This window comes from Aquila chrysaetos, chromosome 1 (genome assembly GCF_900496995.4).
Source record: "Aquila chrysaetos chrysaetos chromosome 1, bAquChr1.4, whole genome shotgun sequence".
NCBI lineage: Eukaryota > Metazoa > Chordata > Aves > Accipitriformes > Accipitridae > Aquila > Aquila chrysaetos.
Genome location: NC_044004.1, coordinates 31,817,974 through 31,843,721, shown reverse-complemented (window position 1 = coordinate 31,843,721; position 25,748 = coordinate 31,817,974). Strand labels below are relative to the sequence as shown.

General features: G+C 39.8%; 1 protein-coding gene across 11 annotated transcripts in view; it reads right to left on the bottom strand.

The window, feature by feature from the left end:
* The window catches only part of TRMT9B (tRNA methyltransferase 9B (putative)), a 125,293-nt gene that overhangs the window by 7,166 nt on the left and 92,379 nt on the right, over positions 1-25,748 (bottom strand). For 5 of the 11 annotated variants that reach the window (XM_030027715.2, XM_030027887.2, XM_030027793.2 and 2 more), the window contains exons 3-4: positions 4,172-4,326; positions 1,017-1,190 (exon numbers count right to left, since the gene is read on the bottom strand). In XM_030027715.2, the coding sequence (XP_029883575.1) occupies positions 1,017-1,190; positions 4,172-4,325 (328 nt within the window). In that variant the 5' untranslated portion in view covers position 4,326. The other 6 variants (XM_030027358.2, XM_030027446.2, XM_030027626.2 and 3 more) reach the window with 6 other exon arrangements.

Genomic DNA, 25,748 nt, shown 5'->3' with positions numbered 1-25,748 from the left:
AAATGTACAGAAATACCATATGAACTTTTAATCTCCTCAGGCCTATAATTGGTATAAACATTAGATAGGTAGGCTATCCTTCAGAGTCTTCCGATCTGATAGCACTGAAATTATGCTACAAGACCATGAAATGTGGACAGGGCTCACTGGTTAACTAGCAAACATGAAAGCAAAGTAATATAGATACTGCCTGCATATTAGTCACCCTTTCTTTCACTCTGCATATGTGAAAAATAAATTTTAAAATACATTTCTATCATATTTCAAGTAGTTTGTTGATTGCTACCAATAACAATTATCATGCTTTATATTTTTGCTGATACAGTGAAACAGCCTGAAAGAAGTTCAAGCAAGAGTAGAGCTTAACATGTAGACCATAACTGGGTACTCTAACTATTCCTCATCTACCCTTTTCCATTTTATACTTCTCAAATTATGAGTAGTATTTTCAAAAAGAGAGGTCAGAGGAGTTAAGATGCTCAGATGCTTCACTCATTTTAGACAACAGGCGCTTGTATGTCTCTAAGTTCTTATTTCATGACTATTCTAAGAGAAATTTGAATTGATAACACGTAATAGTTAACATGAGTTTCAAGTTCTGCTATAGAGAAAGCAAGTTTTCATTTCAATGCATTTGCTGGTCAAAACAGATCCTAAGGAGGAACCAAGAGTTTATCTTGACCACCTAATCTGTTTAAACTGTGAGCAGCCATGTTTATATTAGTTTTTACTTGTTTAAAATGCACGCTGGAAGGAAATCTTTTCTCCACAGGGTGAACAAGAGCACATATAAACAAACAAATGATCCACATACTTCCCTGGTCAACAGCACCTCTGTGCTATGGAACTAATGTGGGGTTTTTTTCATGTTTACTACATTCATTTCAGTAATATCTGCTGTGATTCTAAGGGAATTGTTTCAAAACAAATTTAACTGAAATGAAGACACATGGCAAGAAAAGGATCCCCCAAAATTCTCATTTGCTGTGGGCCAGAATGCATGTATGTTGTCTTACCTCCAATGGAAATGACTGCATTGAAGCACTGGTCCCTAAAGGGAAGGTTAAGGTTGTCACATACCAGAACTTCATCATCTTTCTTCCTGGCAATCTCTACCAATGGTCTGCAGTAATCACAGCCGAGATTATATACCTGACTGTTGACACTGAGATACTTTCCAGTTCCACAACCTAAAGAAAAGTATACTAGATCAGAAGTCGTATGTTCCAAACATTTGCTATCCCTCCCAAAGCAGTGAAAATAATGGGAGGGCTTTCCTAATCCTAAGGTTTCCTGGAAAACAAAATGAGGGCTTGCTTCTACTAGCCTAACTGCAGCAGGGTTCATTTGGACCGTTGGAAATTTTATGTTCACACCATTAGGAGTGTAACAGTACCAACATCACCAACAAAAATACTGTGTAATAGCAGGTTATGTGTATTTCTTTGGGGAATAATGGTAAGTGCAGGTGGGAGGAGGAAGGAGTGGCCCTCTGCAGCCACTACTGCATTATCTCAGAGCAAAAAAACAAGCATGCTGCTTCGTACTGAGCCTTTATATAGCCTGCTAGCCTGTTTTCAACAATGAGCATAAATGGGTGCCCAGGAAAGAGTAAGAACAGGGTAAGCATTATGACCCTTTTCCTCAATACCCTTCCAGCTTCCGACTACTTCCTGTTCAGGGGATTTCCTGAAGCCAGTGTGTTTTGTCTTTTTAGTGACCTGCAATAGATGTCTCTTCCAAGTCCTTCCCCAGTTTTGCTAAACCGCACGTAGTACCTCTCCCGTGCATCCCATTTCCCTCCAAGAAGGCCTAAATCACAGCTGTCATTGACACAAGTCAGAGAGGAAAATTGTAACTTTAGATACAGACTTGAAAATAACGGTGAATCACAAAAATTCCTGCCATGTCACAGGCACGTCCTCTTTCTGTCTTTGTGCCAATGCATCATAACGCATGTAAATGTAATGAACTCTTCCAGAATGTCTTCCACCTAAAAGTATGTCTTCTCAAGGACTGTGCTGTACTAAATTGAAATCTTTCAGAGTGTTCTTCAATACTGTATGCATAACAGGCACTTTTCAAAATTAGATTAGGAAACGTTCAGTGCAGTTATGGGTCAGTAGTGAAGAATAATTTCTGAAAGTTGACAGCCAAGCAACGGGGTAGCAGCTTGGCAAAGAGAACCATCTCAGTATTGGTAATTCAATTTAAAGGCCTGGAGTTATCTTTAGAAACATCACTGCTTCTTGCAGCGCTGCTGCTCTCGTTGATGTTAATGTGCACCATTATCTAGAGAGACAGCACAGGAACTGTTGGAGAACAGCACAATGCTTCAGTGGTGAAAAAAGAGCATATTTCTAAACCAAAAAGCAAGCACTATTCTTTGAAGTAACACTTGAGAGAAATGGAGAAGATTAATGTTGTTAATGCAGTTCAAGGAATATATGCAATAGAACATGAAGCTCTGCATGTTAGTTAGAAAGCGTAAGTTTTAAAATTAGTATAAAGTATTTGTTACTGTGTTTGCAGAAGGAACACATTTAGTCAAATGTACATTCATTTACAAGATTCAGTTGCTTAATACAAGGCTTTTGGTGAAGTGTTTTTTAATCACAGTGAGGTTTTGGAAGTATAGGGTCCTCTCTGGAATGAAGCTAAATAGTGACACCAGTACTCTAAAAATCTACATTTGCAGGAGATTCACTTTTAAATGAGCCATCAGGAGGGTGGATTCCTTCATGAAGCTGTTAACAATGGCCATGCTAATGTCATTTATTTTGATGAATGAAAAACAATAAGGCAATTAGACAAAATTATATTTTAATAAAAGGTGGTATTAAACAGAAAAGGAAATTATCAATTGAAGGTCTCATTTTGAAAATTTTAGTGCCACTAGGTGACCCTCCTCCCAAAATACATACCGAAAATAAACACAATAGTCAGATTCCTGTAGGTCTTATTAAACCTCGTAAAAGGAGGTACCTTGTGTGCCTTGATGGGAATATTCTTATTGGCAACTGTAAGCCTCTACCTACTCTCCAGATGGATCATATGCATTTAAATTATTTCAGCTGAAACTGTAACGAGGTGATCTTAAGCCTTCAGCAACCACTGTGATACCTGCTGATAAAGCCTCAAAGAACTTCAGCTAAGCTTCAAACAACTTCTGTTGAAGTACAAAAAATTTTGGCTGAGAAATATCATGTTAAGCTGACTGTTGAATGAGTGTACGCGATAGGATATTTCCTGAGACTATTAGTGAAAATAGTGCAGACATAAAAGAAGGTACATATTCAAAATAACAGCAATCAAGTATTTTTTGGGGTACTGCTCAATAGCAGCAGGAGAACTATATATTATCTTTTGATTATGGCCTACAACATCTTCAAATAATGTTCTTCTCTTATAGGATAAGGCAGATGCATAATTTATTGCATTTTGCAATAAAAGCATTCTGTTAGTCTAAACAGTGAGGAAAATCCAATGGTGCAAAGGAGCATCTGGTTTGCAATGATGTGCTGTATAGGACTGAAGTCATAACCCAAACAAAGTAAACACACCAGGAACTGGAAAGCCTAAAAAGTCTGTAGGTGCAACAGAAAATCAAGGTATAAATTGAACATGTAGGGAAGACAATGCCATAGCAGGAAAATTAGGTTTTGGTGTCCGTATTCAGGATCATAGGGAGATTCTCAGATTGTAATTTTTTTTTTTAATAGCAATCACATCAGAAGATTTCTCCTAAGATAAAGCCTTGATAGGAGGAGTCTTAGAACAAATGAAAAGCAATAAATTGCAGACCAGCAGTACTTAAACCAAGAGATCTAAAGAAACTGAAATATGAAATAATTGAGCTATTAACACTGTTTTTTAAAAAGTGCTCCAGGGGAATGACAGACCACTAAGCCTGCGGGGAAACTGATAGATTAAGGCTTAGCTCAACAAAAATAAGGCAAAAAATGTATTTACTGGCTACCTGATACACTGTCAAAGAAATAAAACAAGTGGTATATGGCATCTAATATGGGTTTAAAAACAATTTTAAAACAATTTTAAAACAAATTTAAACAAGTTTTAAAAACACTTGCTCTCCAGGATACATATGGTTAACATATAAACTAATAAAGCTTATAAACAATCTTTCATGCCACCTCAAAGAATGGCTTACCTATATCAGCAACAAGACTGCCAGGCTTTTGCTCCAGAAGAAAGTTTCGAACACGAGGCCATGCTTTGCTCTGCAGGTCATTAAAGTAGGCAGCTGTATTTTCATATACACTATGCACGTGCTGCTTTTCTAGCTGGGTAGCCTCATGTTCCATCCTGAAAACATAATGAAGAAAGCTTATGTACAACAAAACACAAATTGTTGTAGTGTAGACTTTATATTTTATAGGGATGCATAATTCAGGACCTTGTAAGTTTACATTCATAAAATAATTACACCCATCTAACAGCCATCATGTTTATAGAATCATAGAGTCATTTAGGTTGGAAAAGACCTTTAAGATCATTGAGTCCAACCACAAACCTGACACTGCCAAGTCCACCACTAAACCATGTCCCTAAGCACCACATCTACACATCTTTTAAATACCTCCAGGGATGGTGACTTAACCACTTCCCTGGGCAGCCTGTTCCAGTGCTTGACAACCCTTTCAATAAAGAAATTTTTCCTAATATCCAGTTGAAACCTCCCCTGGTGCAACCTCAGGCCGTTTCCTCTTGTCCTATCGCTTGTTACTTGGGAGAAGAGACTGACACCCACCTCGCTACAACCTCCTTTCAGGTAGTTGTAGAGAGCGATAAGGTCTCCCCTCAGCCTCCTCTTCTCCAGACTAAACAACCCCAGTTCCCTCAGCCGCTCCTCATAAGACTTGTGCTCCAGGCCCCTCACCAGCTTGGTTGCCCTTCTCTGAACAGGCTCCAGCACCTCAATGTCTTTCTCATAGTGAGGAGCCCAAAACTGAACACAGTATTTGAGGTGGAACACAGTATTCAAGGTGGATTTTGTTATAAAAGGGTCTTTACTCAAAGGATCTGATTTTATTTCATGAAAAGTCAAGAAAAAATTTGAATGTATCATCTTGCCTGAGGAGCATTATACAACTGCATGTGCCTATTCAATAGTATGCACATTCCTAAGTAAGTTCACTGATGTAGTAAAAGCTTATCTGGTGCAAAACGGAGCCTGTATTCAGAAGTGCAGAATGATTAAGAACAAGAAGCTAAGAATAGACTTTCCAGTTGTAGCTAAGGTGAGTAGGTAAGCAAACTATTAGTATATTATTTGAAGTAGAGCCTGGACCCTGAAACCAAAGCCCCTAAATCACGCATAAACTATTTGTTGTTCATCTACCCTCTAGAAGTGATGAGTTGGTTGAAATTTTTCGGGAACAAAACCATGATTTCCCTGCTTCCACTCCGCTATCTTAATTTCTTAGCAAGGTATTTTTGTTTAGTGATTAATTTGAAAAGCATTTTCTTAGACTTTTAATATTACTCCTAAGCTCATGTAAAACACCAAGTGGATGCAGACACTGAATCCCTTTATACAGACTCTTACATCTTCCTTAAGATTTCCCCTCATCCATGCACCAGCCAGGTGAGACTTTAATATCTGATGGAGGCTGATGAGATTACGTTTCAAAGTGTTAAGGCATTCTTCAAACTAATTCAAACTGCCTGTTTATTCAGGAAATAATCCTTCCCATTATTAAAACAGAACATATTTAATTGTCCAAGCAGTCAGCAGAGATTAAAGCCTGCTTCCAAACTTCCTCCAAGAAACTAAGCAATATATTATCAAGATGAAACTATGAAAGTCACTCCTTTGGCTGCATTGGAAAATGTCAGAAGCAAAGGCTTTAAACACACTGGTTCTTCTTTTTCTTTCCTTGATTTTCAAATAATATACATTTTGGAATCATAATAAAAAAATGTTTTTTTCTGTCACTTCTACTGTTGAAAAAAGTTATTATGAGAAAAGATTTAAAATAAAATATTACGTATAATAACAAATAATGTGAGCTCTTCAAAACACCTGTCCTACAAACACAACCTTTTTGATTTAGAAGATGGGGGTTAATCCCAGTGACTGAAAAAAAAAAAAAATTAATGTACTTCAAGTTAAGTGTGTGTGAGTGCTTACAAGAATAGTATGTAAGACTTGATCCATTTCACTGGTTTTATGCACTCTGCTGTGTAAGAGGTTGGGCCAAATTGTAACAATTGTCACAGTCTATTCTGAATGTAGTATCTATGAATATCCCTCTTCAAAACATTTATGTTCAATGTTTTCACAATCCTTACTTTCTTTTTTTCTGGAATAATCCACAATTTTCTTTTATGATGCATTAGCTCACCGTTTACTAGCTGAAAAAAAAAAAAATCAGTAACAGTATAGTAAATTCCTAGTAGGCACATTTTCACTGTCATCTCAGAGTGGAAAACTGTAACAGAGTGAACAACAGAAGTAGACAGTATTGAAACACAGACTTGAAATGATATTACATGTGTCAGAAGCTACTCAATCAAAACTTTTCTCAGAATGCCATTTCAAGTTATGTTGTCAGATATGATGGGTTATTTGCAGTAATTTCAAATAATTATTTCTTAGAGTCAAAAGCCCATTCTTCTTTTCTTGTTTGACCCTTAAATAAAACAAATTGGGTGTTTCATGTCTGCAGCTATCTTTCTTCTCTGCCTCAAAACGTACTCTATTTTGTTGTTCAACTGCCTAGAAATCCTCTATTTATACGTAGAAATTCCAAAGACTAACAATCATTTATTTTCTTTTGTCATCTGATATGCTCTTTGCTCTAGTTTATATTTCATGTTTGGTTACTATGTGGTTCAGTGTTTCCAAGTGTTTTTATCTTTCCACTTGAAGCTCTTTGTTCAATCTTTGCAGTTCTTAAAAAAAAAAAGAGAATGTTTTCAATCATTCATACCGAATTCCAAATGCTACAGAAATTCCAGTTTATGCCAACTACAGAAGTAGCTGTCTGAACTGAAGGTTAATTTGAATATTTTAACTAAACACAAAAGCCAACTTGGACTTGACTTAGAATACGGTAAGAATTTTCCCATTGATATAATGTTATATTATACTTTTCCTAAAACATCTTTATTGGATTCCAATGTGGGCTGAAATTTGGCTTAGTTTCCTACTGAATCACAAGACCATTAAGTTTTTCCTTTAACTTTCTCATTCACTGGGACTGGTACAGAGTCTTCTGCTATACGGGACATGCTAGAGACTTCCACGTATTACAACACTGCATTAGAGGTTATTATTTTTAGATACACTTAATAAACATTGTCAAGATAATAATTTGGTTATAATCTTAGAATAATAGTAGTCTACTAAAATACAAATTATTTCATTTACCATTTCATTACAATTTCCATTCCTGCTGATTGTTTATATTTTGTGATAATTAAGTCACATGATGAAATTAGACTTGCCAGTTTGACTTTCCAGTCAAGATCCATAACACTATCAGGTTTTACTTTGCAGCACGGCAGGGAAATGTCCTAGCAATAAACCTCTTCATTTCAATGTTTACGAAGGGCAAGAAACCTGTGGAGTCTGACTGGACCTGCAGCTGGACCAGTTTCACACTAGTCTAATGTCACTGAAAACATCAGAAACTTAAAACTATGTAACTTTATAAGGCAAACTCAATACCTCTATTTCTCTTTATAAATGAAAACAACCATTACAACTTCTTTGCCTTGAAAGTACCAGACTGTGTCTCTGTTGCACATGAATTGTAGAAAACGTTCAGTTCATCCAACTTCTGGATTGTAACTTCCAGGATAATTGCAAAGTCTGTTTTGCAAAGCAGGTAATGAAAATCCAAGCTGTCCAGAAATCCCACCACTTCGGCATCCGCTCCGGTTCTCATTTAAGTTACCTGGAAGCTGTCCGATAATACCAGCAAAGAGAAGAGCAGAAGGCGGTAATTATGGACATACTTTCTCCATGCTCAATTCTTCTTTTCTTGGGCTTATGCTCCCGTCAAAGGGCTCACGCAGGGACTTGGTGCAGAGTAGGGAGTGTGCAGTAAATTGGCACCCAGCTGTTCAGTCACTCCGCAGCAAGTCTTGATAAGTCCCTGAAATCTGGATGCGGCTTAAGAAATGTCAGCCTCCCGCAAACAAGCAGTTCGGATAACAAAGGAAGAGCAGGATTCTCTTCCCTTTCAGTGCTTCCTGGCAATCGAGGTTCGTTCATGAGACGACAACAGACCCTTGTTGCAGCTGATCTATGAAGTGAGAAAACTGGATGAAAGTTGTAGTGTAATTTCTGCTGAACTTGCGGGGAAATGGATCACCAGTCCATCACATGTAACTGTGGTATATAAACAAAACTGTTTGAAAGTCAAGAGGTTATAGTCCATTGACTCTTTCCTACATAGCCGTTTTCCTTCTTTGTTAAAAAAAAAGGCAAAATAAAAAATAAACGAAAATATTACAGCTTTCCAGGAGGTAAAAGGAATTGTACAAATGTATGATAGCATATATTTTCATAGCTACATATCTCACTAAAAGTTCCCTGACTCCAAGGTAATCCAATTTCTTCCTTTTCCATTAATACTTTGCAACCTTTTAGACAAAGGGTACTGCTTTAAGGAAACTCATGTTGCTTGGACATTTTCTATCACTGCTGACGTAATAAATACATTTAACCATGTGACCTTGAAATGACAACAGCCAAAAATTAATAACCCCAGTTTCCAACATTTAAAAAAAATCAGGATTAAAAAAGCAATTAAAATTAAAATATTTTCCAAATGGAGAACTTTAGTGGTGTTTATATGAAATTTCAGCTCCCTTAGGGAGCTTTTCTTTTCCATCATGAATAGGAAAAATTTAATCCTGATTAATGACTGGGGGGATCGGGGAGTGTGTTCAAACTTTTTTTTTTTTTTAAAGTGCCTGACTTGCAGTTTTGACTAACTGTATTAAATACCTTATCCTTAAGTGGACAAAACAGTTGCTGGCTCCCAGATGCGAGGGGTGCCCTGACATTGATGCACAGGAGGTAGTATTCAGTCCAAAAACTCTGCCTCTTCCACAGCCTACCCAAAGCTTTCCACACCTTCCTGCAGTTCTTCTGAATCCCTTGCAGCCCTCCTCACCTACCTCAAGTTACCCCCTCCCATCCACCTAAAATTTTCACATCTTCATCCATCTACCTTAGCATGTGCTATGTCACCACCACTATTTTAATTTGATGTATAATACTGTTAAGTCTCAACCTGGATCATGTTTAGTTCCTCCTTGCATCGATTTCCAGGCCAGTCACGATATCTGGAACATTGTCCAAACTTTTTGTCAATGGCCTCTTGGAAGCACCCTGTGATTTTCACGGTAGTCATCAAATCCTGCATTGCTCCTATTTGTCTTCAGATCAATTGCTCTTGATTAATTCGAGCCACAGGCCTGCCTTTTGTCTTCTCTCTTGCAACTGCCTGTTTTCTCTAACCCTTTGATGAGCAGCAGGAACTTACCCAATTCAGTTTGAGAGTCAGATATGCAAAATTTCAGACTATTAATGAGGGCCCCTCTTAGTTACACTCTTCACATGCTGATGGGAATTCTCAATCCCATTTTGGATTAGGAGAACTCCTACTTCAAAGATCTAGGAAATTCAGCACAGTTGTGTCTCTCTAAGTTGCCACAGCAACATAAATCTTGGTTACTCATGCAATTCTAGCTATGGATGCAATAACCTAATTAATCACTGGCCTTATATTGAACAGTATAAACCACAAGGGCCAGGTCTACATCCCACAATACCCTGCACTCCAGCAATAACATGTGCAGCTGTAGCTGATACCAACAGCTAAGTAAAAAGTGAGGTAGTCCAATTTGCATTCTCTCCCCTTGTCTACAGAAGAGGGAGAACTACCTACACGGTGAGAAATACTTTACTTCTAGTTTGCTTCAGATTTCCCAGTCTTTTCACTCAAATATAAGTAGCCATGGAAAGCTAAGTGTACAGCCCTAATGGTCACCTATAAACCATAGTCTTTTTTTCCAAGCAAATACAAAAATCCAATTAATCTTCAACTGCAAAACCTCATTGCAGCCCTTCTCAAAAACAGACATTTATCAGAACTTTGCTTACCCTTAGGATTGAATTTATAAATCACAGTAACAACCTCCATTCTGATTGACAGTGCCTTCTCATTTCATTAATGAAGGCAACAAATTGGACCATGACGACATACTAAATTGCTTCCAGATATGAATCATTATGTAAAACAGCTTTATTAGTAAGTAAAGGATAATGAAACAAAATAATAGGAATCCTGCCATGAATAGTTAAACTAGCTGCAATGAAAGTTTAGCAAGAGGATACAGTAGGAGATGATTTGCTTACATAAGGCTAACAACTCCGGTAATTAATTTCACCCACGCATGAACTGTTATAATCCCATGAAAATGCACAGCCTAAAATCAGAGCAAGGGGAACTTCGTGCACCATCTCTAAAACCTTACTGAGCTGAAGTCCTGATTCAGGACCCTTCCTGCAGTAAAATTTGGGAAATTCTGAAGTGAAAAATGAAGAGCGGAGACATTTGACAAAAATCACTGTTAGTTGAAACGCTCACTGTGAACGTAGCATTTTAAAGTAATTTCATTGACTAAAATAAAGTCACCATCGTTGTATTTTTCTTACTAAACATAGAGAGAACCTTGCCCTAATGAAAGACTCAAAGCATTGAGGCTGTTCTTTCAAGATCTTGGACTAAGTAAGTTTATGGTTCAAGCTCTAGCTACTCAAAATGACAACCATTCACTGTGGCTTTCATTTTGTTAGCTTTATTTTCCAATCCAGACAAAACCTAGTACTACTCACTGCACATTCTTGGATCAGTTAATCATTTAATATTCTCCTTGCTGTTTTGCATATAGGGTCATAGTCTATGTAGCTGAAAGGTTGCACTGTAAACAGATTTATTTCACTAAGTATATAAACTCCATTCTGTAGATAGGTAACGTTCTGCTAAGATGACAATGCACAAACATGGACCCTTTGCCATTAAAAAACAGGAGCACACTCATGCAGAGGTTGCACAGTCCCTTTAAGTGTCTGTTCATCTTTACTATCACATCAAAATTCATAAATCAGCTCCCAGCAAAGAGGGCCCCTTCCTACTGAGTCCCACACAGTCAAAAATCCCTCGTGTTAGATGTGTGCTGATGTGACTCTGTACAGACATTAGAAGAGAAGGGAGGACTAGGAAAAACAATTGGTCTACTAAGCGGGAAGAAAAATTCAGTAAGTGGTGCTGAGAAGAGCAAAGTGTTTAGGTTTTTCTTCTTCTCCTCCTTCTCCTTCTTCTCCTTCTTTTCTTCACTATTTGTGTTAATTGCCACCAGGCAGCTAATACATCAGTGACAAAGGGAAAAGAATTTAGGGAAAGAATAGGTTGGGGCTTTTTAAATAAATTCAGGGGTTTATAGAATCATAGAATCATACAATGGTTTGGGTTGGAAGGGACCTTAAAGATCGTCTAGTTCCAACCCCTCCCTGCCATGGGCAGGGACACCTTTCACTAGACCAGGTTGCTCAAAGCCCCATCCAACCTGGCCTTGAGCACTTCCAGGGATGGGGCACCCACAAATTCTCTGGACAACCTGTTCCAGTGTCTCACCACCCTCACAGTAAAGAATTTTTTCCTAATATCAAATCTAAATCTACCCTCTTTCAGTTTAAAACCATTACCCCTCATCCTATCACTACATGCCCTGTTAAAGAGTCCCTCCCCATCGTTCCTGTAGGCCCCCTTTAAGCACTGGAAGGCCACTACAAGGTCTTCCTGGAGCCTTCTCTTCTCCAGGCTAGACAACCTCATCTCTCTCAGCCTATCCTCACAGGGGAGGTGCCCCAGCCCTCTGATCATCTTCATGGCCCTTCTCTGGACCCACTCGAGCAGGTCCATGTCTTTCTTACACTGGGGGCCCCAGAGTTGAAAGCAGTACTCCAGGTGGGGTCTCACAAGAGCAGAGTAGAGGGGGAGAATTACCTCCCTTAACATGCTAGCCACACTTCTTTTGCTGCAGCCCAGAACGTGATTGGCTTTCTGGGCTGCAAGCATATATTGCTGGCTCACATTCAGTTTTTCATCCACTAATATCCCCAAGTCCTTCTCCACAGGGCTGTTCACAATCTACTCATCACTCAGCCAGTATTTGTGCTTGGGATTGCCCCGACCCATGTGCAGGACCTTGCACTTGGCCTTGCTGAACTTCATGAGGTTCACACAGGCCCACCACTCAAGCCTGTCAAGATCCCTCTGGATGGCATCCCTTCCCTCCAGTGTGTCGACCGCACCACACAGTTTGGTGTTGTCGGCAAACTTGCTAAGGTTGCACTCAATCCCACTGTCCATGTCACTAACAAAGGTGTTAAACAGCGCCGGTCCCAATACTGACCCCTGAGAAATGCCATTCATCACTGGTCTCCACTTGCACATCAAGCCGTTTACCACAACTCTTTGAGTGTGACCATCCAGCCAATTCCTTATCCACCAGGTGGTCCATCCATCAAATCCATGTCTCTCCAATTTAGAGAGAAGGTTGTCATGTGGGACAGTGTCAAACGCTTTGCACAAGTCCAGGTAGATGATGTCCGTGGCTCTTCCCTTATCCACCAACACTGTAACCCCATCGTAGATGGCTACCAAATTTGTCAGGCATGATTTGCCCTTAGTGAAGCCATGTTGGCTGTCACCAATCACCTCCTTAGTTTCCATGTACTTTAGCATAGTTTCCAGGAGGATCTGCTCCATGATCTTGCTGGACACATTGGTGAGACTGACTGGCCTGTAGTTCCCCAGGTCTTCCTTTTTCCCTTTTTAAAAATGGTGGTTATGTTTCCCCTTTTCCAGTCAGTGGGAACTTCCCTGGACTCTCAAGACTTCCCAAATATGATGGATAGTGGTTTAGCCACTTCATCTGTCAGTTCCCTCAGGATCCATGGATGCATCTTATCAGGTCCCATGGACTTGTGCACCTTCAGGTTCCTTAGATGGTCTCGAACCTGATACAGTGGGTGGTTCTTCATTCTCCCAGTCCCTGCCTTTGCCTTCTGTGACTCGGGCAGTGTGGCTGGAACACTTGCCAGTGAAGACTGAGACAAAAAAGTCATTGAGTACCTCAGTCTTCTCCAGGTCCCAGGTAACCAGGTCCCCTGTTTCCTTCCAGAGAGGGCCCACATTTTCCCTAGTCTTCCTTTTATCACCGACGTACCTATAGAAGATTTTCTTCTTGCCCTTGACATCCCTGGCCAGATTTCTATTGGGGCTTTAGCTTTCCTAACCTGATGCCTGGCTGCTCGGACAATTTCTCTGTATTCCTCCCAGGCTACCTGTCCTTACTTCTACCCTCCGTAGGCGTCCTTTTTGTGTTTGAGTTTGTCCAGAAGCTCCTTGTTCATCCATGCAGGTCTCCTGGCATTTTTGCCTGACTTCCTCTTTGTTGGGATGCATCGCTCCTGAGCTTGGAGAGGGTGATCCTTGAATACTAACCAGCTTTCTTGGGCCCCTCTTCCCTCCAGGGATGTACCCCACGGTACTCGACCAAGCAGATCCCTGAAGAGGCCAAAGTCTGCTCTCCTGAAGTCCAGGGTAGCAAGCTTGCTGTGTGCCCTCCTCGCTTCCCTAAGGATCTTGAACTCCACCACTTCATGGTCACTACAGACTAGGCTGCCCTTGAGCTTCACATTCCCCACCAGCCCCTCCTTGTTGGTGAGAACAAGGTCCAGCATAGCACCTCTCCTTGTTGGCTCCTCTATCACTTGGAGAAGGAAGTTGCCATCAACACATTCCAAGAATCTCCTGGATTGCTTGTGCCGTGCCGTGTTGTTCCTCCAAAAGATATCGGGGTGGTTGAAGTCCCCCATGAGGACCAGGGCTTCTGAACGTGAGGCTGCTCCTGTCTGTCTATAGAGGACCTCACCCGCTCAGTCTTCCCGGTCGGGTGGCCTGTAGCAGACCCCCACTATAAATAACATCACCTGTCCCTGCCCTCCCTTTAATCCTGACCCATAAGCTCTTGGTCAGCTCCTCATCCATCCCCAGACAGAGCTCCATGTTCAAGACTGGCTGGTCATTGACTTAGAGGGTGATGCCCCCTCCTCGTCTCCCCTGCCTGTCCTTCCTAAAGAGCGATCTGTGTCCTTCCATTGCAACACTCCGGTCATAGAAGCCGTTCCACAAAACAACTAGCCTAATAAACAGTACTCTAGGGAACTGATTCCACCAGCCTCAGATTAGCCAGTCTCAGCGCCACAAGAAAGTAGTTTTGAGAAACTGTGGGCAACAGGTACAGTCCCTGGTCTCATGATATTCTCATAAACAAATTAGGGACAGTTGGTTTAGAAGAAATTGCAGAAGTTGGTACCGTTCGGAAGTGAATATTTAGTGTGTACTTATTAACAATTCTTTATCACACAGGAAGGATACCCTGAGCAAATCTGTTCAGGAGTCTCTTCTGGATACTTCTCAGTGATTTCTTTGCATGACGGATTAGAGAGTAGTATTACATCTGCAGATGGACCAAACTGACAGGGGTTCAAAGGCACTGGATAATGGTATTAGAATTCAAGTGTTTTAACAGATTGAAGAAGACAAAAGCAAAGCATTTCATTTAGGTAAGAATAACCAATTGCACAAATAAAGACTGAAGGAGGCAGGATGGGATGACTGGCATCAGTTCTACAGAAGTGGATCTGGGCGCTATAGCTTTTCACAGATTTAACACCATACATGCTATGGTGTTATGGTGGTTTTTGCAATATACTGTTCCAAAAAAATGAAGACCAGCACACAAAAATAGGGCAGATACTTGCAAGTTATATAAAATTGTCCTCCTACAGTGAGCACTGCTGACGTATCAGTTTGATTACTATATCTGATTTCAAGCAAGAATATTACAGAAGAGAACAACAGTGATCAGAAGTCATTGTAAATCTCTAAGAGATCAGAAATCAAGCAAACCTCTGGGAAAGACAGCTGTTTCAAATTGTTTGTCCAGGACAAGAGATGCCCATCTTCTCATACAAGAAGGGCTGTTGCAAAATGGGAGGGAATAATCTCTTTTCCAAAAAGAAGGGTAGACAAAAAATAGTGGGTTAAGCAAGGAAAATACAGGTGGGGCATTTTAAAAAGAAGGAGGAGGACAGAACAGCACTGGAAACAATTGTGGACTGGGTAGATCATGGAGCCTCCATCAATGGGGTCTTAAAAACATAAGTTAGTTAAGCACCTGTCAGGAAATACACTGATGTAATTGATGCAGCTCCGGGGGAGGGACATGATGCCCCAACACCTATCCTTGTGACTCTGTGTGTCTATGAAGTGTGAAACTTCAATTTTTCAAGTAATAAGCAAGGTTTCAGTGACCTGCTGTAGAAAAAACAAAAATGAAAGGCTGAAAGGCTGCTTCACAAGGTTTATTACTCTTTAACACAGGGGTTGTTTCTACAGCTAAATTAGTACAGATAATAACCTCATTTCCTCCTGACTTTCAGCAGGTTGGTTTGTTTGTTTCCTAACAGCCCTGCATCGATACCTCAAAGCCCTTGGCCATGCTACACTACTCATAAGCTTTAAATGTAGCTATTTTCCCTTCTTGGTCTCTGTGTCTCTCAAATACTTGTAAACAGTTACCTTGTCTTCTCTCTTTATTTACCAGCAGTTAACCAAGCCTTAAACATTTAGGTACTTTTCATCCTCCCTGATAAATCAGTCTAGGTGGTCTTTTACAAGTATTGTTGTCACTCTCTGTATCCTCTCCATATGTCTGCATTCTTCATGCCAAACTATATTCATAGGAATATCTGATTCCTTAATGTCATCCTACAATTCTGGAATTATAGCTTTCTAAATTCCTTCTGTTTCCTCATACGCTGGGTTTGCATTTAGACTACTCTTTCCAGACAGATTCGGTTTAAGTTATGCAGTATAATTCTCCTTTTTTTCCTGCCCGTAGAGCTCATCACTGTTGGCACCTACATTGTACTTGGTGCTATAATACAAAGCCTCCCCAATTAAAACAATTTACAAACTGACTTAAGTAAGACATTAAGTTACTTGAAAATCCACCTTCTGCTGAAACTTATACCTTGGTGACAGAAAGATAAGCAGCACATTATCAAATAGGATCCCAAATTAGGGCTGTCAATGGTTACCTTTGATCCCAAGATTAAATATAAAATATTGCACAATTACAGTAATTACAGAACTACTAAGTGGATTCTCTTGATACCTTTTATAAACTACTCTTGATTATCACATGTTTATTATAACTGAAAATATAATTTCCTATCTTAAAATATTCAGTGTTCAGTATACTTGCCAAATACAGTTTCAAAAGAACAGGTCTTGTGGCAGACAGTATTAGGGATTAAGTTAACCTCAGTAGATGACCATCAGAATGAGAGCAAAGACAGTATTACATTTTTATTATCCCACAAAAATAAAAAATCTGACTGATTAGCTTCTATTTTTTTGTGATTGTTAGAAATAGGAAGTCATGTATTTATATTTGCCTTCTTGAAAAAGAAAAGGTGTCTTATATGTCTTTGAGGTTAGTGCTCAAAGACAAAACTATTTCTTAAGTACTATCTAATAGTAATTGGGTGCTTATGCAGCTGACAAAGGCATCTGAAGATACAACAGTAATCCTATCAGGATTCAGAGTTAGACTTAGACACAGAAAAATTGCATTATGTTGTTACTAAAAGGTCGAGGTGTAACCCTCCATGAAGTGCCTGGCCACTGTCACAGACACAGGTTCTTCCAGTCGTAGCTGTAGTAGACTGGGCAGTGTGAAAGCTTAGCATCCCTGTAGTCAAAATCCCTAGAAAAGATCCTTCACTTCCATAAATCACCAGAGTTTCGCTGAAAGATTGTTTCATTTTAAATGCTTTATAGTATGCGAGATGCCTTTTTACATAACTTGATATTTCTCAGCCCTCTGTTTTAAGGCAAAGAAAGGTCTTTTGATATATTTTGGAAAATATTTTAATACCATGGCCTTTTTAGATGTAATTTTTTTGTTCTTAAAATCAATATTTTCCCGGAGATTATCATATGATGGGGAACAAGAGTTGATACCTACAAAAAACAGTATCTGGACCATCAATAGAAATATTTTCTTAGAAGAACTTTGGTCCACAAGTAGTTCATTTTTTCTGAAATGATTACATGTAGATATGAATGTAAAATTTTCTTCAAAATGGAATATTTTTCAACAGCAAAACACAACCAAAATATGGTTTTGGTGCCTTTGGTCCAACTGTGTTATGTTTAAACTTTCCTGAGGAAAAAAAATCAGGCAGGACTCTGTGTCACGTGAATTTTAGTCAATTACATAAAGCCTGGCTGTGACACACATATTTATTTTGGTTTTCAATAGTTAGACTTTTTTTCTGCCAGTAATTCAGTTGGTATTTCTACCTCCATTTATGAAGGTACATACATAACTTTCGAAGAACCAGTGTCTTTACTGTTAAGCACTTTTAAACAAAAGGGGTTCATTTTTCATTTTAAAATTATTTTTAAATTACTTCATAAGTACATAAAAGTCTAAAGTATTTTTTCAATCTCTTTAATCTTTATAAATTAAAGAGACATGCAGCCCTCAAGCCATGGTTTTCCGCTACACAAGATTATTCTGTATCTATTATTACCTATAAACTTGCCCATATAGATCCTGGTACTGCGAAGACATGGACATCTGCTTAATTTTATGCACTGTAAATCATCTTACTGACCTCAGGTAGTCTATTAATAATAACTAAGGACAGCAATTTGTACATAACTTTTTTCAGGACAGAGCCTTATGCTGTTTGTACCGTGCCATATTCTGATTCATCCATCCAGAACGGGTGGCGGAATAACTGCCAATCTGAGTGCTTGCATGGGAAGTGTTTATCCCTTGAAGCAGGGCTGATTTCAAACTCTGAATTTGCTTTTATAACTTCAGTTGTGGATTTATGATTGTTTTACCTTAGAAAATGCAGAAAATTATGAAGAGTTTCTTGCATTTCTTCTTCTCACCAAGTTCAGTTTAGCATTATATATATGTCTGAAAATGTTTTGTGCTTTTGAAGATCTCCTTGCCAGAGGCGGTATTAAAATGCACAGCCACAGCTACCTACAGGTATCTAATTTGCCCAAAATGCACATCTCTGTAAGTTAAACAATAAAAGCACCACTGAAATATCTCAGTGTGCAATCCATTACAAACGCACAATGTGAGAAGCAAATCAGTAAATAAAAATGCACTGGTTCAAAGACATGCTCTATAAATAGCATATATAATGGAAATAAATATATTGATATACTAGACTGAAAACAAATTACAAAAATGAAACACCGCCACCCCCCCGGGGTCCATTATGGAGCATTAGAAAGTCCCGAGAGGACCTTTTCTATTGCTCATGGAGAGACTGCTGCATTTTTTTCTTATCTCTTTCTCAAGTTTCATGCTCAAAATCATAAACTCCATAAGCACGCTTCACCTGAACAACTGTATCAGCAAGGAATGTCATCCTGTGCACTATATCAACGCAGCAGTGCTGCTGAAGTAATTCTGCTCCTTCTTTCTTTGCAAAAGAAGAGGAGCGGGTGACCTGACTCCCTGAGCTCTGGCTGCTCCCACTGACATTCAGTGGGAATGAAAATCCCTTTACAAACATTCATTAAGCAGTGAACACTCTGCAGCGCTGAGGGCTCTATATGGATTTACAAAGGCAATACCTAGCTATTTCGAATTTTCTAGGAAAGGGAAAAAAAAAAAAAATATTAACTCTTACGGCTTAGAATTGCTCCAGATCATTGCTTAGGACTGCTTCCCAATGCACAGCACGTACTTCATTTTTAATTAATCAGGCGACCACAGAGAAACTTATTATTTCTGCTGCAAATTCCCCCCACGTCTCTTAAAAACTACCCTCCCCAACTGCTACGCCAAATTCAGCGCCAGCATCCGTGCTGGCTCCTGGGTCTGCAAGCCGCGGCTCCATTCAGTTAAAATGGGGGGGGGTAAAAAAAATTAGTTAAATCTCGAAATCCTTCCGTCCCGGGGTGGGTCAGCGCCCCAGGGGCGACTCCCGGCTCGGCGGGCAGCGTTTTTAAGAGGATCATCTCAATTTGCCAAAAAACAATCTACCGCCGCCAGCCCTCAGCGGCCGCTTTTGTTTTTTTTGGGGGGTGGTGGTTTGGGGTTGGGGTTGTTTTTGCTTTTTTTTTAAATTTTTTTTTTTTTCACCCCTAAGGCGAGCTCGGGGCGAAAGCTTGGCGGGGGGGGGGGGGGGGGCTGCCCTCTTCATCCTCCCCGCGTAGCCCGGCCACCTTCCTTACCCCCCCCCCCATCACCATCCCACCCCCCCCCGCCCCTTACCTGCACCCACGGGGCGGTGGCGGCGGCTGCATCCCGCCGCGGAGGCGGTGCTTGGCCGCGCCGTACCGCGGGGGTGGCCCCCGGCGGAGAGGCGCGGGGAGGGCTTCGCCCTCCCCGCGCCTCTCCGCCGGGGGCCACCCCCGTTCGACAGGTCCCGATCCTCCCCCCCTCTCTTTCCCCGCAAGCAAGAGGAGGAGGGGAAAAAAAGGGCCGGGTTCTATCAATTCCCCTGTTTAACTCTTCTCCTTGCTGTCTTGTCTCATCCCTTGGGCGTCTTCTGCGAGGAGATGAGGACGGTGGTGCTGGTGGAGATGATGGTGGTGGTGGGATGCTCCGTCGAGGGCGGGGAGGCGGGGGGGGGGGGGGAGCAGCAGGGACCCCCTAAACCCCTCTAAACCGAGGTTGATGGGAGCCGTGCCGGTGATAAAAGCGGCCAAGGAGGATTAGCCCTCGCTCATTTAAAGGTTAAGCTCAAAGCTAACCTTTGTGACTAGGTCCTGCCTGCAAGGCTTCCCATCCCAAGGGTGTTGAGGGTGAAGAATTTTTTTTTTCCCCCTTACTCCAGTGCCCAATTCCTATTAAAGAGGTCTAAAAATGGCAGATTGTTTCTATACTTTCATGTATTTATATGTGTTTATTAGACAAGTACACAGAACCGCAGCCATGCGCCAGGACCCCGCTACTATTAGCGCTATAAACACGAGCTAAAGATATAGTCCTGTCCCAAGACCTTATAAATTATTTATAAGAGATTACAGATAGAGAAGAATGCGATGAAACAATACGAGCCAGCATGACAGGCAGGGAACTCGGCACAGCATCGCACAAAGTACTGAAGGTACTGAACTATTTACTGTTGTACGTAGCCTTTTGCTCAAATCAGCTTTGAAGGTACCTGGAGACAGGATTATGGGGAAATAGTGGGAAAACGATTGTGTATTGATGGGGTTTTCAAAACTGCCAAAATGACTCAGGAACACACATTCCTTTTATTTTGACAATCCCACCTGAACTAAAGAAAACTCAACAGTGACACGGGAAGATTATAAGAACAAGCTGAGAAAAACTACACTGAAGACATATGAACCTAATATTCTATTAAACATACCAAAGCCATGGAGTAACAGTGAAGCTCTTGGTCTTCATTATCAAGGTATTCAAGAGCCAGGGCTCTTGGCTAAATCATAATTAACCTGCTTAACTCCTTCAAAGAGCTTTGACTGATCTATAAGACATGACTGTCCTTTACAAACATTGTGTTTACTTATCCCTGGTTTTCCATACTTCCATGTAGGTCTGCTAATTTAATTCTGTAATGTAGTGCCACCTAAATTGACTGGTGCACGCAAATTAGGGTCTGCTATTCCCAGATTCTCTCAGATACCTTTTTTGCAAGATGCCATCGTATTTGCCTCATTCTGTCTTCAGGCACAAAGCTGATTTCAGCAAAAGGCTACACATAACCATTCATAGTTCAGCACCTGCAGTAACTTCATACCCAAGTTTCCTAAAAATTCCTCAAGTACAAATACCATCTGGTCCATGTTATTTGTTGACATAATTATTGACTTGTTCTAAAAGCTCCTCAGTTTGAAAAAACTGCCTCAAATTTAACCTTCTTAGAAAAAGATTCTGACGCAGAGTCTCTTAAAACTCTCCTGTGGTGAATTCATGCAGCCTTTCCTCTTAGAACCTAATCTTTTCTGGACGTTCTTTAAAACCATGATTATCTACCGGTCCTATAGATTCTCTGGCAGACCTCCTGCTTCTGACGCATTTGAAACAGATGTTAGTCATGTAGCTTAATGCACTTCAGGAGAAAAACCACAGGTATTAAGGTCTCAGCATGGTATACAAATTTAGGCAGAATGAAAATTAGAATAATTTTTCCTTTTAAGTACTATGCATCTACAATTACATAATAAATTGCAGTCCTTAACAACCCCTCCTCCCTGAACAATTAAAAGACCTCATCAAAATATTTTTTTTCTTTATTAAAAAGGATTTAGGTCACTAAATTAAGTGACCAAAGGTTGGGAAAGCCAGAAGGCTACCCATGAAACCTTAATTCAGACCTCTTGTGCATGTGCATTGCAACTCTGTACTTAATTATGAGCTTGTCCGCAGAACACCACGCTCCATTTGGAACATTTGAAATTAGTGGCAAGCATGTGAGAGTGGCTAATTATGTCTCCTCCTGTATTCCCATCCATTTATTCCTTTACTTTCTAGGGTCTCTTTTCTGCTCATCCCTTACCATCTCTCATGTGGAAATTTCTCTTTCCCTGGTCTGTCTGAAACTCTTACCCTTAGATAACCACTTCAGTAGTGAATCAGGTAAAGGTTTTTACCATAGGGTCACAGAGATTGCTAATTATTCCCTCAAAGGTTATTTGTGATTTTTTTCCAAAGGTGAGAAAAAATGAAAGGAAAGGAAAACAAAGACAGGAAGAGTGAAAAACAAGGAAACAAAAGTTTCCAGGTTGAAGCAGAAAGGAAATAAGGAATTGAGGTCAGTCTTCATAATATCATAGAGCTTCCTTCTTACAAAGGATCAGGTCTCAAATTACAAGCTTCACAGAGAGAGACAGTTGTAGATGAAAGCAAAAGGAAGGCATTAAGTTGCTTGATGTCTTGGAGGGGAAGGATCATACTTTATTTATAAATAATGCTGCTCTGTCTCAGTAGACATTCTGGAAAATTGATGATTTTTTTTAATTTGTGACAAAAAAATCTACTTTCTATCTGCTTCTTTTGGAAGAAGGCCTCACCAGTCAAAGCCATTGTTTCCTCTCCACGCTAGGTATTACAAAGAATAAAAACTTTTCAGAGGCTTATTTTCTATGGACATGCTTGAGATGTAATCATGAGCTAATAACTTACATCTTTGGTTGGTGAATTTGGTCTTCACATAGAATTATAACGTTACCTTCAAACTGTAATGTTGGTTTAAAAAGTTTTCCTGTAGAACTAACAAAAACTGGAACCAGTGGTGTTTGTGACATTATCACTAAGTTATCGTTATTACAGTGGACTAAAAGCAGTATTTCTACTCCATGGGAAATTTTAGACCTGAAACAGGCTAAAGCAATAACTATTCAATATTCTTTTTTTTCTGGAACATGAAAATTCAAAGACAATTTGAGCTAGAAAAACATACTATTTCCTAAATGAAGTGGGTTCTCTGAAGGCTTAAGTTCCCCAGTGAAATCCAGTATAAGCATATGTTGTTTGCCAGTCAATCTCAAGATCACGAAACTCACATTTTCAAAAGAAGTAGCTAAAAATGGTCGTTACTCTCCTGAGTGTTCAGTCTTTAGAGACTTTCTGACCCTTTCCCGTACACTTTCTTTGCAATAATTGGCACTAGGAACTTCTTTTCTTAAATAAAATTCAGATTCTCTGCTTCTTACTTGCTTCCAGGAGTTTTAATAATAAAAAACTTTCTCAAAATGGTGATAATACTGTGTGCTGAGCCATGCTGCAGGTTATAATGGATTTATCTTGAATGGGATAAAAAAGCAGAGCTAATTTATTGAAAGCAAGGCATGTTACACTCCAGTAAAATTAAACACTCATGACTTCAGGGACATAACTGTGCAGATATTTTTTCACATAGGCTTAGCATGCAGGCAAGCTCATACTTTGGGAGACTTTTAACGTGTGGCCTTCATAACCTACCACACAGAGCTGCTGTGGAGATTAACTAGTTAAGATTTGTAAAGTGCTTTGAAGATTATAAGGCATTAAGTTGCATAAGTGCTAAGCACTATTATTTAATACTTAAGTATTATAACTGAGCTTTACAGGACAACTTATGTTTACCTCACCAGTATGAGTCTTTGTGATTTCAATATAGTTGTTGCAAGAGGTAAAGCAAGCAGAACTGACCACAGGAGAGAGAAATTCCTTTCTTGTTTCATTATCAGAGACTAAAGTGAGATACAACTGTAATGGTGTTGCAGAAAATCTAATTGAAAATTAATTATTATGAAATGCAATAGTAGATCCAAGAAATCCACATAAAAATGCAGGGTTCCTTGAGGTGCCAGTTCTGCCATCCTTACTTAATCTATGTCCTATCTTACCCAAGTAGACCCACTGACAATTCTCCAGGAAGTACAACTCCAAACCCCAAATCCATAGATGGACCAAATACATTAATTATATCAGCGGAAAATGTTGCCAAGCGACAATAAGGATGGGTAATATCTGTACTCTGGTGAGTTGTACTTCATACATATTTTAGCTTTGACTTAAATAAAAATTATTTAAGTCAAAATTTTGGAAGATGAACGTAGAGAGACTGTTGTCTTTATCAATCAGATTGAGAACACTTTTTTTTTATACAGTTGCTTTGCTGAGTTTCATTTTGGTATCAACCTTCCTCTCCCTTGTTTTGTAATGTCAGTTTTCAGTAGCAGAAGAAGTTGTTGGGGTTTTTTGTGGTAGCGAAGGGACAGAGCATTAGTTAATAAAATAACAATGCCAAGCAGAAACAACATGACATAATTTTGTGCCTAACTATGTTGGTGACAGAGGAACACAAGTGTTTCAGGACTGCTGACATCCACACACTATAGACATTAGGATGGCATATTGTCAGACCCTGAGCTGCATCCCAGCATCCTGAAGCCCTAAGACCCTGTTTGGCATGCAGGGAAGGAGAGTTGGATTTATTTACCTTACAAGGACTAATTATTATTCAATGGCAGTCTCTTTGCAGGACAAAGAACTCAGATAGTACTTAAATTTCTTGCCTCTGCAAAAGTGCTGCAGACATTTCACAAGGACAGGCTTTTCAAGTATATGTATTTCCTCTCTGTGGCTAAGAATAAAGATTACTTTCCTATAGTGTTTTGACATTTTGATCTAAATTGAAGCATATAATAAAAATGCACTTCACTTAAAGTCTCCAGTATGAACTGAAATTCAGCTTTAGAGACAAGTAAAGGTAAAAGAGGGCAAACAGGGAGTGAATAGTGCACTTGCACAATAAACACAGATCCTTGTCCTTTCCTGGGTCAAGGAAGCTGCAGGCCTCTCATGCTCCTACTTCTCTTCGGAAAGCATAAACTTTTCTTCCTCTATGAAGTTCTCAACAATCATTGTGTCACAGGACATCAAATTATTTGTCCCAAAACACACGTAAAATCCATGAAAAAGCCAGAGCTCACCTTAGCTTTCTAGATGCCGATCCCCATCCCAGACTGCTCTAGTCATTCAGCTTAGAAACAGCTTAAAACAGACTAGAACAGCACGGTGCACATTGTTCAGAGAAAGGATTTGTCTACATATGGTGGCAAATTTGACTCTACACAGTCTGTTAACAGGGTCTTACCAGTCTTTTGACCAGCTATCCCAGGAGATGTGGGAAACTGGAGGTAGTAGACTTCATGCAGACTCAGCTCCTTAAGCTCAAAAGTGTTCACGCAGAGATTCAGGGCTTCTTTGTTCTCGTCAGGTTTTATAGGTTTTCCAATCCTTTATCTTTATCTTTATCACCTTCGCAGTTGCTCTCCCACCGCAGTGTCACAGCTAAAGCTAGAAAAGCAACTCAGCTGTAACGTTCTTTTCTTTTGTCTTTTCAGTAATCTTTTTCTTGGATTTCCTTACTGCCTTCTGTTTTGTTTAGAGATTCTTAAATCATACAATGGCAGCCACTCATTATTCATTTTAGTTTCATATTAAGGGTTACTTATGCTGTTGCTCATATCAACAGTAAACTACTTGACCTGCATTAGTATTCTTAATGCTTATATTGGCAGAAGTGAAATTGTGTTTCTGAAAGGGCAGATGTTTACCAGGTGCATTACAAATCTAGTTAGAATTTGAAAAAATACAGCTGGGTCTTCTGATGCCTGAGTTACTGACCTTGAAAGATACAATGACTGCTATCAGTTTCACATACCATGCAGACCATGACACACGCAGTTTGGAAGTAGGTGTATGTGGCTCAGTTTTCGTGTGATTTTAGTATATTGAGCAAGACCAAACCACTGTAAAAACAGAAACATCAACAAATGCTTTTGAATGTTGCTTAAAACCAGTATCTGGTGTACAAGACAGAAAGAAATATAATAAGCAAGCATCCCATCAGTCCCTCCATGCAATGGATCACGCACCACTAAAAGGTTGTGCATATGTGTGTCATGCTAGCAGTAGCTACATATGGCTACACCATGGACAGTATTGAAAGATGGCATGCCCACAGCCTCCCCATATTCACAGCAGACCCAGATCCATTACAAGAAGACCATGTGCGTCTTTTTCATCTTTTTCTTTCTTCAGATGGCACAAGAGTTCAAAATATG